The sequence below is a fragment of the Anolis sagrei genome, chromosome Y (genome assembly GCF_037176765.1).
Source record: "Anolis sagrei isolate rAnoSag1 chromosome Y, rAnoSag1.mat, whole genome shotgun sequence".
In the NCBI taxonomy this organism is placed as follows: domain Eukaryota; kingdom Metazoa; phylum Chordata; class Lepidosauria; order Squamata; family Dactyloidae; genus Anolis; species Anolis sagrei.
In genome coordinates, this window is record NC_090035.1 from 12,753,407 (window position 1) to 12,766,193 (window position 12,787).

General features: G+C 44.1%; 1 protein-coding gene across 5 annotated transcripts in view; it reads right to left on the bottom strand.

The window, feature by feature from the left end:
- The window catches only part of LOC137095167 (voltage-dependent T-type calcium channel subunit alpha-1H-like), a 246,710-nt gene that overhangs the window by 97,608 nt on the left and 136,315 nt on the right, over window positions 1-12,787 (bottom strand). For all 5 annotated transcript variants that reach the window (XM_067461514.1, XM_067461516.1, XM_067461515.1 and 2 more), the window contains exons 5-7: window positions 12,016-12,113; window positions 10,382-10,541; window positions 2,729-3,044 (exon numbers count right to left, since the gene is read on the bottom strand). In XM_067461514.1, the coding sequence (XP_067317615.1) occupies window positions 2,729-3,044; window positions 10,382-10,541; window positions 12,016-12,113 (574 nt within the window). The remainder of the gene's footprint in view (window positions 1-2,728; window positions 3,045-10,381; window positions 10,542-12,015; window positions 12,114-12,787) is intronic.

Below are 12,787 nucleotides of genomic sequence, written 5' to 3' on the forward strand. Positions count from 1 at the left end.
TTTAACCAGCTACCAAACTCACAAGTTGTGTATTTTTCTGTTTGTTTGCTTTGTTCTGTTAGAAATGTAATATAATGGACTGGTTGCTCTGACACGACAAATAAATAGCCTCAAAAGAAAGCAATGGCGACAAAATCTTGCCAAGACAGTTATGATAACACCCCAAAAGGATAACTAGGAATGCTTTGAATCTGAAATGTAGACCAAAGTGATGCAGCCCAAACCAGAATTCATTTGAACTGCAGCCTCCAGCATCCCTCAGCCATATGGTAGAAAAAGCAATCCAAGACAGTAACTTTACCAAGAGACATATTGATCAGATGGATTATGCGGATATCCTCACGCACTCCGCCTGGGATAGAAACCAATGGCGCTTGTCGGAAGGGGTAATAAACGAGCCTTCATAACATATTCATGAGGGCTTGATTTATCATGCTAATTAGCCCTGGCATTTGCATGGGGAGAATGAAATAAGATACGCAGTGCAAGAAGGACTCGGTGTAACATCAAATCAAGAGGCGGAAAACCCAGAAAGCTGGAAATGTTTCCAAAGAAGAGCCGGGTGCGGATTTAAGACCAAGGTGAAGCTTTAGCCCTTAAGAAGGGTTTGCAACATAGTTGGGAAATGATTGCCTGCGTTTGCAAGAGGCCGGAGAGATGCAGTTTCACCCAGGTGACATAACCACTAAGTTTGCCGTTTTACTCCATTGTAAAGCGCTTTCAAGCTTAAGGCACTGGAGCTTCCCTTTTCAGAGCCAAATAAAGCCTTTTTGCAAATGGTAAAGCCTCCTATTGCTCTGTTTTGTCATCCTCTGCCTTCACAAATGAAAGGAATCCTTCCTCCAACAACAGCAAGATTCCCGCTTTCATGGAAGCAAAGGAAACCTGGGTTGCTGTGAGTTTTCCAGGCTGTATGGCCATGTTTCAGAAGTATTCTCTCCTGACGTTTCGCCCACATCTATGGCAGGTATCCTCAGAGGTTGTGAGGTCTGTTGGAAATTAGGTAAGTGAGGTTTGTATATCTCTGGAATAATGTCCAGGGTGGGAGAAAGAACTCGTGTCTCCTTGGGGCAAGTGTGAATGTTGTAATTGGCCACCTAGATTAGCACTGAGTAGCCTTGCAACTTCAAAGCCTGGCTGCTTCCTGCCTGGGGGAATCCTTTGTTGGGAGGTATTACCTGGCCCTGATTGTTTCAGCAAAGGACAAGAGGGATCACTGGGTTGTAGGTTTTTCGGGCTATATAGCCATGCTCTAGAAGCATTGTCTCCTGACATTTTGCCTGCATCTATGGCAAGCATCTTCAGAGGTTGTGAGGATGCTTGCTATAGATGCAGGCGAAATGTCAGGAGAGAATGCTTCTAGAACATGGCCATATAGCCCAAAAAACCTACAACAACCCAGTGATTCCAGCCATGAAAGTCTTTGACAAGACAAGAGGGATCCTCTCACCTCTGTAGAAATCTACCAGTTATCATACAGCTGAGGACAAGTCTACATAGGGACGGCCAAACTCGAAACAAGGAACATGAAAGTTATTGCAGACTAACTCAACCAGAGAAGTCAGCCATAGCAGAGCACTTGATGAAGCAACCTGGACACAGCATATTATTTGAGAACACAGAAATGCTGGACCACTCTCACAACCACCATGCCAGATATGCCATTGAAATCCATAAGCATGTGGACAATTTCAACAGAAAGGAGGAAACCATGAAAATGAACAAAATCTGGCTATCAATATTAAAAAACCTCTAAATCCAGGACAGTAAATAAAGAGCAACACTAAAAAAACATAGGAATTCCAGACATGAAACAATCAGGGCCAGTTAACACCTCCCAACAAAGGATTCTCCCAGGCGGGAAGCAGCCAGGCTTTGAAGCTGCAAGGCCATTCAATGCTAATCAAGGTGGCCAATTGCAACATTCACGCTTGCTTCAAGCGGACAAGAGTTCTTTCTCCCACCCTGGACATATATAAACCTCACTTGCCTAGTTTCCAACAGACCTCACAACCTCTGAGGATTTTTTTTTTATTGTGTCAGGAGCGACTTGAGAAGCTGCAAGTCGCTTCTGGTGTGAGAGAATTGGCCGTCTGCAAGGACGCTGCCCAGGGGACGCCTGGATGATTTGATGTTTTTATCATCCTTGTGGGAGGCTTCTCTCATGTCCCCGCATGAGGAGCTGGAGCTGATAGAGGGAGCTCATCCGCCTCTCCCCAGATTCGAACCTGCGACCTGTTGGTCTTCAGTCCTGCCGGCACAGGGCTTTAACCCACTGCACCACCGGGGGCTCCTACCTCTGAGGATGCTTGACATAGATGCAGGCGAAACATCAGGAGAGAATGCTTCTGGAACATGGCCATACAGCCTGAAAAACCTACAACAACCCAGTGATTCCAGCCATGAAAGCCTTCGACCATACAATATTCCAGTTTCTTCAACTCTCTCTCTATGCAAGCAAAAGAAATCTATTCCTCCAAACAATTGCAAGATCCTACTTTCTTCCTTCTCCTTTTATATATGTGAAGGAAACCCATTCCTCCAACAAGGACAGGATTCGTTACTTCAATCCCCTTTCTCTCAAAGGAAAGGAAACCCATCCCTCCAACAAGGAGGTTCCACTTCCTTCCTCCCCCTTTGATACAAGCCAAGGAAACCCATTCCTCCAACCAACCTGTGTCTCCGTTGCTCCCTGGTGAAGAAGAACAAAAAGGCGAGGGGCCCTTACCTGAAAGATAGCTATCCAAGCATAGCCAATATTATCAAAATTAATAGCTCCGCTGTGCGGGTTCAAGTCGCCCGTCCTGCAAACGTTGTAATACTGGTTCCAGTTTATGCAGCCGTTGCGGCTGCTGAGGTCCAAGGGGTAGGACTGGGGGCTGTAGGAGTCCATGCTCAGAGTGCATTCCACCTTGAACTCCTTGCGGTTGGGGATGCTGGAGCACTTCTGCATGCCGTTGTCCCGGTGGGACGAGCAGATGAACGGGTTCTCTTCCCCTTCCTCCGGACGGTAGTACGGATGCAGGAAAGTCAAGTTGTAGGACCTCGGGAAAACAAAGAAATGTTACTACAGTGTTTCTCAACCTGAGGGGTGTCAAAGGGGTTGCCTAAGACCATCAGAAAACAGTATTTTCTGTTGGTCCTGGGGGTTCTGTGTGGGAAGTTTGTTGGATGCTCTTTGATTGATCAAGGGTCTGGAGAACAAGCCCTATGGGGAGCGGCTTGAAGAGCTGGGCATTTTTAGCCTGCAGAAGAGAAGGCTGAGAGGCATGTATAAATATGTTAGGGAAAGTCATAGGGAGGAGGGAGCAAACTTGTTATGATGTTGTTGGTTATTGTTCGCATTTTTGGTTTGCATTTTCGGTTTTTATTTTATTTATTTTATTTCATAGTTTTCTATACTGAACTTCTCAACCTCATTGAGGGACTCAGCCCGGTTTCCAACCATAAAAACACATACAATCATTAAAATATCAAAGATCACAATTACAGTAACAGATTTAAAATAATGCTATATATAAAACTACGGTGGTCAGTCGTCGTATTAAAATCAAATCTACATCATCTTCCATCCAGAATCTTAGGGTGTTGTCTCATTCATCGAAAGCCTGACTCCAAAGCCACGTTTTCACCCGTTTCCTAAATGTCAGGATAGACAGGGCGGTTCTGACCTCCAGTGGGAGAGAGTTCCAGAGTCGTGGGGCCACCACCGAGAAGGCCCTGTCCCTTGTCCCCACCAGACGCGCTTGCGAGGCCAGTGGGACCGAGAGCAGGGCCTCTCCAGATGATCTTAATAATCTTGACGGTTCGTAGGGGAGAATACATTGGAGAGGTAAACGGGGCCGGAGTTGTTTTTCTTCATTGTAATTGTTGTTTGGGCTTGGCCCCATGTAAGCCGCTCTGAGTCCCATCGAGGAGATGGTGGTGGGATATAAATAAAGATTATTATTATTATTATTATTATTATTATTATTATTTTCTGCTGCCCTGGAGACTAGGATGTGGAGCAATGGCTTCAAGCTACAGGAAAGGAGATTCCACTTGAATATTAGGAAGAACTTCCTAACTGTGAGAGCTGTTCAGCAGTGGAACTCTCTGGTGGAGGCTCCTTCCATGGAGACTTTTAAACAGAGGCTGGATGGCCATCTGTTGGGGGTGCTTTGAACACAATTGTCCTGTTTCTTGGCAGAATGGGGTTGGATGGGATAGCCCACAAGGTGTCTTTCAACTCTATGATTGTAGGTGAACTATAAATCCCAGCAGATACAATTCCCAAATATCAAGTCTATATTCCTCCAGCAGTGTTCACATTTGGGCATATTGAGTATTAATGCCAAGTTTGGTCCAGATGCATCATTGTTTGAGTCCACAGTGCTCTCTGGATGTAGGTGAACTACAGCTCCCAAACTCAAGGTTGATGCCCACCAAACCCTTGGTCGTGGGAGTCCTGCCAAATTTGGTTCAGTTCCATCATTGGTGGAGTTCAGAATGCTCTTTGATTGTAGGTGAACTATAAATCCCAGCAACTACATCTCCCAAATAACAAAACAAATTCCCTCTAATCTCACCAGTAGTCAAATTTGGGCGTATCGGGTATCTGTGCCAAATTTGGTCCACTGAATGAAAATACATCCTACATATCAGATATTTACATTACCATTCATAATAGTGGCAAAATGATAGTTATGAAGTAGCAATGAAAATAATTTTATGGTTGGGGGTCACCACAACATGAGGAACTGTATTAAGGGGTCATGGCATTAGGAAGATTGAGAACCACTGCATTGATGTCTTTGGTCAGTTGTCATTTTCTTGATGGAGAATAGAAGCAGAGATTCACTGAGATGAAAGAAATGTATGTGCTGCACATGAAAGAAGGAATCAGTGTTGAACCACAAATGCGTATGTCCACAAATGCGTAAGGGCAACTCAAATGGTCCAAGGCCTGGATACCATCAATCCCGATGAAGACCAGCTTTGGGCATATGTTTAGTTTGGAGAATGTGGAGTGGGGACAAGAAGTGCAGGGTATGAATATTCAAACATAAAATAGCTCAAGAGCAATCCATGTGCAGACCACCTGACGACCATGACCCAACAGTGTGATGCAGCAGCTAAAGAGACCAATGCAAGTCCAAGGTACTAAACTTAGGTAGATTTTTAAGGTTTAGGATGGGTGACACCTGGCTTGGAAACAGTCCATGGGAAAGGGATCAAGGAGTCTAAGTAGAACATGAGCCAATAGTGTGAAGTGGCAGTTTAGGGCCCAAGTTTGCCCATGCCTGGACTAGATGGAGAGAAGTCAGGTCCCACTCTATTCTGCTTTGGTCAGACCTCACCTGGAATAACAATATATCTAGTTCTGTGCACAATTCAAAGTGGAGATATTCAGAGAAGGAAGGCTGAAATGATCAAAGGTCTGGAAACTATAGATCCCTCTGAGGAATAGCTTAGGCAGCTGGGTAGGTTTAGCTTGGAGAAAAGAAAGGGACACGAGATCCATGTCGAAATATGAATATGGTGGCATCTCTAACCAACTGTTGCAAGTTCTTCAGATGCCTCAAAAGGCCATCCATCCAAGGTCTTCCGAGTACCACTGACCAGACACCATTCCTTCTTCCAGCTTTCAAACTCCTGACAAGCCCAATCATATTTTCAAAGGTATTAATTAAGAAAACAAACAAAACCAACAACCTTCCTTCTATTGACAGATGTATTAACGAAAAGCGACTCAGCTACCGGCCATTCCAGGCTCTTTGGGTGGCCCGACGGGGAGGAGTAGAAACAAGCGGGCTCCGGCACGGAGGCTTATCGCCACTCTTTTTAATTGCTGGGGGATCCACTCTCCTGTTCCTGTTCGGCTGAGATAGCCGCCGGTTTTAATTGCTGGAGAGCTCCCTTTCCGCAAACCGCCGCCCCCAGACTTTCCTTTGCATGGGATTATTTGATTTTATTGAGTCACCAGCAAGAGCTTCTGAAATATCCTGAGGTGGGCAAGAAGACGGGGAAGGCCCCACATTGATCTTGGCTGAGTGTCTATGTTATGGCCTATGTTTCTTAACTTTACGGATCTGTTATTGAAATTAGTGAATTGGGAGGATATACATTGAAGCCTCAGCAGTATGCTTTCAATGTGCATGTGGAGCTCCAGGTGACCATCGGGCACTTTAGATGTGTCCACAAGGTTCTTCCAATGTGCATTGGGCCTTTGTGATGTCAACTGGGGACTTCTGATGTACACTGGACACTTCTGGTGTGCATTGGGACTTCTCATGCATATCAGACACCTCTCATGTGGACCACATGCTTTCCATGAGCATCAGATGCATTCCACGAGCATCAGACACTTTTGAGGCACACCTGGCATTTATCATGTGCATTGGGCACTTGGGATGTATACTGAGCATCTCTATGTGCATTGCACCCTCTTGTGTGCATTGGACACTGGGATGTTCACTGAGCACCTCTATGTGTATCGCACACCTCTTGAGTGTGCATTGGGCACTTGGGGTATACATTGAACACCTCTATGTGTATTGCACATCTCTTGTGTGCATTCAGCACTTGGGATGTATACTGAGCACCTCTATGTGTATTGCACACCTCTCGAGTGTACATTGGGCACTTGGGATATACACTGAACACCTCTATGTGTATCACACACCTCTTGAGTGCATCGAGCACTTGGGATGTTAATTAGGAACTTGTGAGATTCCCTGAATACTTCTGATTCACACTGGGTACTTCTCATGTGCACCAGACACTTTTTATATGCACGAGGCAGATCTGATGTGCACTAGACTCTTATCATGTGCAGTAGACACTTTCGATGTATATTGAGCACTTCTGATGCATGTTGGACATTTCTCATGTGCATTTGGAACTTGTGATGTCATTAGGGGACTTTTGATGCCCACTGGACATGCCTGATGCCCACAAGCACCAAACACTTTTTATGTACATCAGACACTTCTGTTGCATATTGGACACTTATCATGTGCATTGGATGCTTCTGCTGCACACCTGGTATTTTTCTTGTGCATCAGACACTTCTATTGCATATGGGACACTTATCAGGGGCATTGGGCACTTCTGATACAGATCAGACACTTCTGATGCTCATTGGATACTTCTCATGTATAGGGGTCACTACTGATGTGCATCGGGGAGCTCTTGTGACGTACAACACTGTGATGCGCACTGGGCATTTCCAATACCCTTTGTACACTTCCTTTGGATACTTCTGATGCACCCGGGGCACTTCTGGTACCCATTTGGTGTCCAAATATTCATTAGGAGCCCATTTCCTAACGGGGCCATGGCACATCAGGTGAATGCAGATGTCACAAAATTGTTGTATCCCTTTCACTGAAGAAGACTTAAATCCCAGGCTGAATTCCCATCCCTTAAAAACATCCTCCAATGAACCTAGTTGCCCTCATTACACAATTAAAAACACTGAGATTTCAGGGAACGGCGTAGCTACAGACAATATCCTTCTCTTGAAATGCATTAAATGAAGTTCTGCTTGGTTCCCACTGGGCAAAGGAGCGTTGCCACCGGATTGTAACTGGCAAGTTCTCTTTGGTCGACTAAAACACGTCCCGTTCGTCGTCCTCTACTGTTTTGGGCTCAGTGGGCCAAGACATGCATTAAGGAATTGCTGCCCTGCCAAAGAATGCAATCAGCCGAGAAGCTGACAGATATGGAGTCAATGGAGCAGACTGGAGAGACGTAGTCCCACTTGGGCCGCCTTGCAGAGAATGGCCGTGGTTTTCTGCAAGGACGCCCTTCATCGGGTGCCTATTTATCACCTGGTGAGCCTTATCCATGCTCTTCAGCACTGACTATCTCCGGATTTATCACCTTGTGAGTCCTATCCAAGCTCTTGGGCCTTTATTATCTCCAGACGCTGTTGAGTCAGGAGGGAGAATGGAGGAATCGAGTCTGGGAAATGTCTCGCGCACTACAAGAGATTGGAGAGGTGGGCTTGGAACCCACTGGAGGGTCTTATCAGATGTGTCCAGAGCCCATCCTGTCTCTCCCAGAGGCGCTGAAAAGCCATTACCCAACGGCAGGAGAATGGAAGAGATAACACCAACCGGAGGGATGGTAACAGGTTTTCTGGACGGGTCTCAACCATATTGGGCAAAGAAGCAAAAGACAGCCCTTCCCCGGCCCTTGCCTGGTCCTCCTTGTTCTTATCACACTATGTAACAAAATGAGAAAATATATGTTCCTGATTTGAAAGCATTAATTCCTGTTTTATTGTGCGGTCCTTCCTTTGAAAGTAGTTGTTATATTCCAGAAATGTCATTTTTGTGACTCTGTTGAATTGTTTGAGACTCTATGACAGTGCTTCTCAACCTTCCTAATCCTGTGACCCATTAATACACTTCCTCATGTTGTGGTGACCCCCCCACCCCAAACCATAAAATTATTTTCATTGCTACTTCATAACTGTAATTTTGCTACTGTTATAAATTGAGATGTAATTTTTTTTCGTGTCAGGAGTGACTTGAGAAACTGCAAGTCACTACTGGTGTGAGATAATTGGCTGTCTGCAAGGACATTGCCTAGGGGATGTCTGGATGTTTTGATGTTTTACCATCTTTGTGAGAGGCTTCTCTCATGTCCCTGCATGGGGAGCTAGAGTTTACAGATGGCGCTCATCCACACTCTCCCCAGATTCGAACTCCAACCTGTCGGTCTTCAGTCCTGCCGACACAAGGGTTTAACCCATTGTACCACAAGGCTCCATAATGTAAATATCTGATATGCAGGATGTATTTTAATTCACTGGTCCAAATTTGGCACGAATACTCGATATGCTCAATTTTGAATACTGCTGGGGTTCGGCAAGGGATTGATTTTGTCACTTGGGAGTTGTAGTTGCTGGGATTTCTAGTTCACCTACAATCAAAGAGCATTCTGAACTCCACCAATGATGGAATTGAACCAATCTTGGCACTCAGAACTCCCATGAACAACAGAAAATACTGGAAGGGTTTGGTGGGCATTGACCTTGAGTTTTGGAGTTGTAGTGCACCTACATCCAAGTACTCAAACAACGATGGAGGAATCAAACAACAATGGATCTGGACCAAACTTGGCATGAATACTCAATATGCCCAAATGTGAACACTGGTGGAGTTTGAGGAATATAGAATTGACATTTGGGAGTTGTATCTGTTGGGATTTATAGTTCACCTACAATCAAAGAGCGTTCTGAACCTTACCAATGATAGAATTGGGCCAAAGTTTCCACACAGAACTCCTATGACCAACATGGTCTTTGGCAACCCCTCTGACACCCCCTAGTGACACCTCCATTGGTCCTGAACCCCAGGTTGAGAAATGATCTATGAGATATTCATTGAAAAGCTAGAGCAAAATGTGCTGCAGGTTGTCCTTCAGAAACAAAGTTTGGGCAGTTTAATAAACGTTTTCTATGGTTTTATGATAGAACCAATTCGGAAATGACATTTATAACCCAGGAACAAAAATCATGTTACATAATGTTATAGAATCATTGAGTTTGAGGAGACACCAAAGGTCATTCAGTCCAACCCCTTCTTCCAAGCAGGTTGACACCATCTGAGCCCTCCTGACAGATGGCCATCCAACCTCCACAGAAAGAGATTCCAAGGTATCATCTCCCATGGTTGAACAGCTCTGGCCATCAGGACGTTCTTCCTAATGTTTACATGGAATCACTTTTCCAGCAATTTAAATCTATTCTTCTGTGTCCCATTCTGTAGGTTTGCCCCCTCCTCAAAGTGTGTGGCCTCCTTTCAAATATTTGAACATGGCTGTCATATCTTCTCTCAACCTTCTCTTCTCCAAGCTAAATGTTCACAGAACCCAAAACTGCTCAATGTGGCCTCCTTTCAAATATTTCAAATATTTAAACATGGCTGTCATATCTCCTCTCAACCTTCTCTTCTCCAACCTAAACGTTCACAGAACCCAAAGTTGCTCCTTATAAGAATCCAACATTTCCACACCTTTGGTTGCCCTTCTCTGGACACCTTCCATCACTCCCATCTCTTTCTTGAATGTAGAACTGGAACCAGGGTGATTCCAAGGCAGAAGAGGCTGGATGGCCATCTGTCAGGGGTGATTTGAATGCAATATTCCTGCTTCTTGGCAGGGGGTTGGACTGGATGGCCATGAGGTCTCTTCCAACTCTTTGATTCTATGATTCTAAGAGAGTGGGACTATGACTTCCCTCAACCTGGACACTAGACTGATGGATACAGCCTAGAATCATGTTGGCCTTTTGAGCTGCTGCATCAGAGTCTTGACTCATGTTTACTAAGACTCCTAAACCCTTTCTTGCCTTGACCAACTCAACAAAGATGGGTTTGGGGAGACTTACATTTGGAAATTGGTGTCCATGAAACACCGGTTGCGTAGCAGCCCGGCCCAGAGCTGGACGCCGACGATCCCAAAGATGAAAAAGACAAAGAAGCATAAAAGAAGGACGTTGCCTAACATAGGCAGAGTATCTAGCAGGAGGGTCACCAGTATGCGCATACCTGCAGAAGACGAGAGAAAAGGACAAACTAATCCAGCAGAGTGATTCATTAGACATCTTTCGAAGCAACGAACCTGATCCACAGCCAAAACCTTACATTGTAGAATGAATGCACTTTGATACCATGGCTGAATCTAGGGGAGGTCTAAACTGGGCATTTCTGGGGGTGGGATATGGAGGTCTCCTATGCCCCCCTCCTTTCTCATCCAAGGCATGATTCAGCTTGCACCGGGTCATGATGCAATTTATCCGAGAAGGCGCTGAAGGAGCGTAAGTGAATGTTAAGGCTTTGCTGGTGAATTGGGGGATCAGGGAGGATTACCTGGGCGGCCGATGCTGTTTAAGATTCATTATCAGCCCTGCAGTCCACAGCCCCAGTTGCCTTTTGATATCGGAAAGACCAGCTGCTTCCTGTCGTAACACTAAGCCCCATTTCAAAGGGGATGTGAGTTGATTTTAGTTGCATTTTTGAAATGTGTGTGTGTGTGTGTGTGTGTGTGTGTATGTAAAAGGGCTATGTTAGTTGCAGCCAGGAACAAGCGAACCATTCAAATCCCAATTCAAACAATAATGTAGAAAACTCTCTGAGATTTGGTTTTTAAAGATGTAGTCATGCTGGTCTTGAAATGGTGCATTCTGGCTGGTTGGGGACAATAGAATTGCAGTCCAAAATATGGATCCTGGGTGGCTGGGGGATAATGGGTATTGGAGTCCAAATCCAGAGTCTTGCTAGATGGGGGAAATTGACATTGTAGTCCAAAATATGGGTTCTACATGGGGATACTGGGCACTGCAGTCCAAAATATAGATTCTGAGTGGCTGGGGGACAATGAGCATTATAGTTTTAAAATGGATCCTGGATGAGGGCAATGGGCATTGTAGTCCAAAATATGGATTCTAGCTATGAATACTGGGCATTGCAGTCCAAAATATGGATTCTGAGTGGCTGGGGGATAAAATAGGGATCATAAATAAATGGATTCTGAGTGGCTGGGGAGTAAAATAGGGATCATAAATCAGCATTACAGTCTAAAAATGTTGAAGTTATGCTGTTAAGTGGAGACCAAATGGAAGCTATTCTATTGTTTTGAATTCATTTTTGAAATGTTTGAATTATTCTTCACCAAAGATTGGTCAAGTTCATCACTTCAGTTTAAAGAACAGAGGGAAAAATATAGTAGGGATCAAGACAAGGCTTTCTCTGCTACTGTTTTCCCCTCTCAATGGACATATTACTCAGGAATAGGAAACAAAAAAGAAGGCATTAAAGGGCTAAGCATACAAAGTCTAAGATATAAAACAAAAACACATTCACAGATGATATGCTGATAATCTTGGGAGACCCACAGAGTATAGAACTGTCATTGGAAACACTACAAGAATCTGAAGGAATGGCAGCGTTCAGAAAAGAGGAAAGGGTCAAACTCCCACAAAATTCAGAAAAAAGGGCTATCTCAAACCCTAGAAATACTTACTCGGAACCCTATTAATGGCTCTTAAAGGCCGAAGTACCCGGACCGTCCGGATGGCGGATAAGCTGACGTTGTGCCCATCCAAAGAATACTCCATCATGCTAAGAAAAAAGGAAAGAAAGAGTCAAATGAAAAGGAAGGGACAGCAAGAATATTCCTAAATAAAAACACTTTCAAGGAAGGAAGACTGGAGTGGTTGTACCAAGGCATCCACGCCAATAAATTAAAATGTACAGATGCTTTGGGTTTTGATCAAGAGAAAAAAGTGAACTGTGGTTGTTGTTGTTGTTGTTGTTAATAATACCCTTACTCATAGATAGTTGAATCCATGAGTATGAAAAAGCAAACATAATGTTGTTGTTGTTGTTGTTAATGCCCTTACCCATAGAAACTTGAATCCATGGATATGGAAAAGCAAACATAATGTTGTTATTGTTATTGTTGTTAATAATGCCCTTACTCATAGATAGTTGAATCCATGGATATGGAAAAGCAAACATAACATTGTTGTTGTTGTTGTTGTTGTTGTTAATAAAGCCCTTACTCATAGAAAGTTGGATCCATAAATGTGGAAAAGCAAAAATTACATTGTTGTTGTTGTTGTTGTTGTTGTTGTTGTTGTTAATAATACCCTTACCCATAGATAGTTGAATCCATGAATGTGAAAAAGCAAACTTAACATTGTTGTTGTTGTTAATAATGCCCTTACCCATAGATACTTGAATTAATGGATACGAAAAAGCAAACATAACATTGTTTTTGTTGTTGTTGTTAA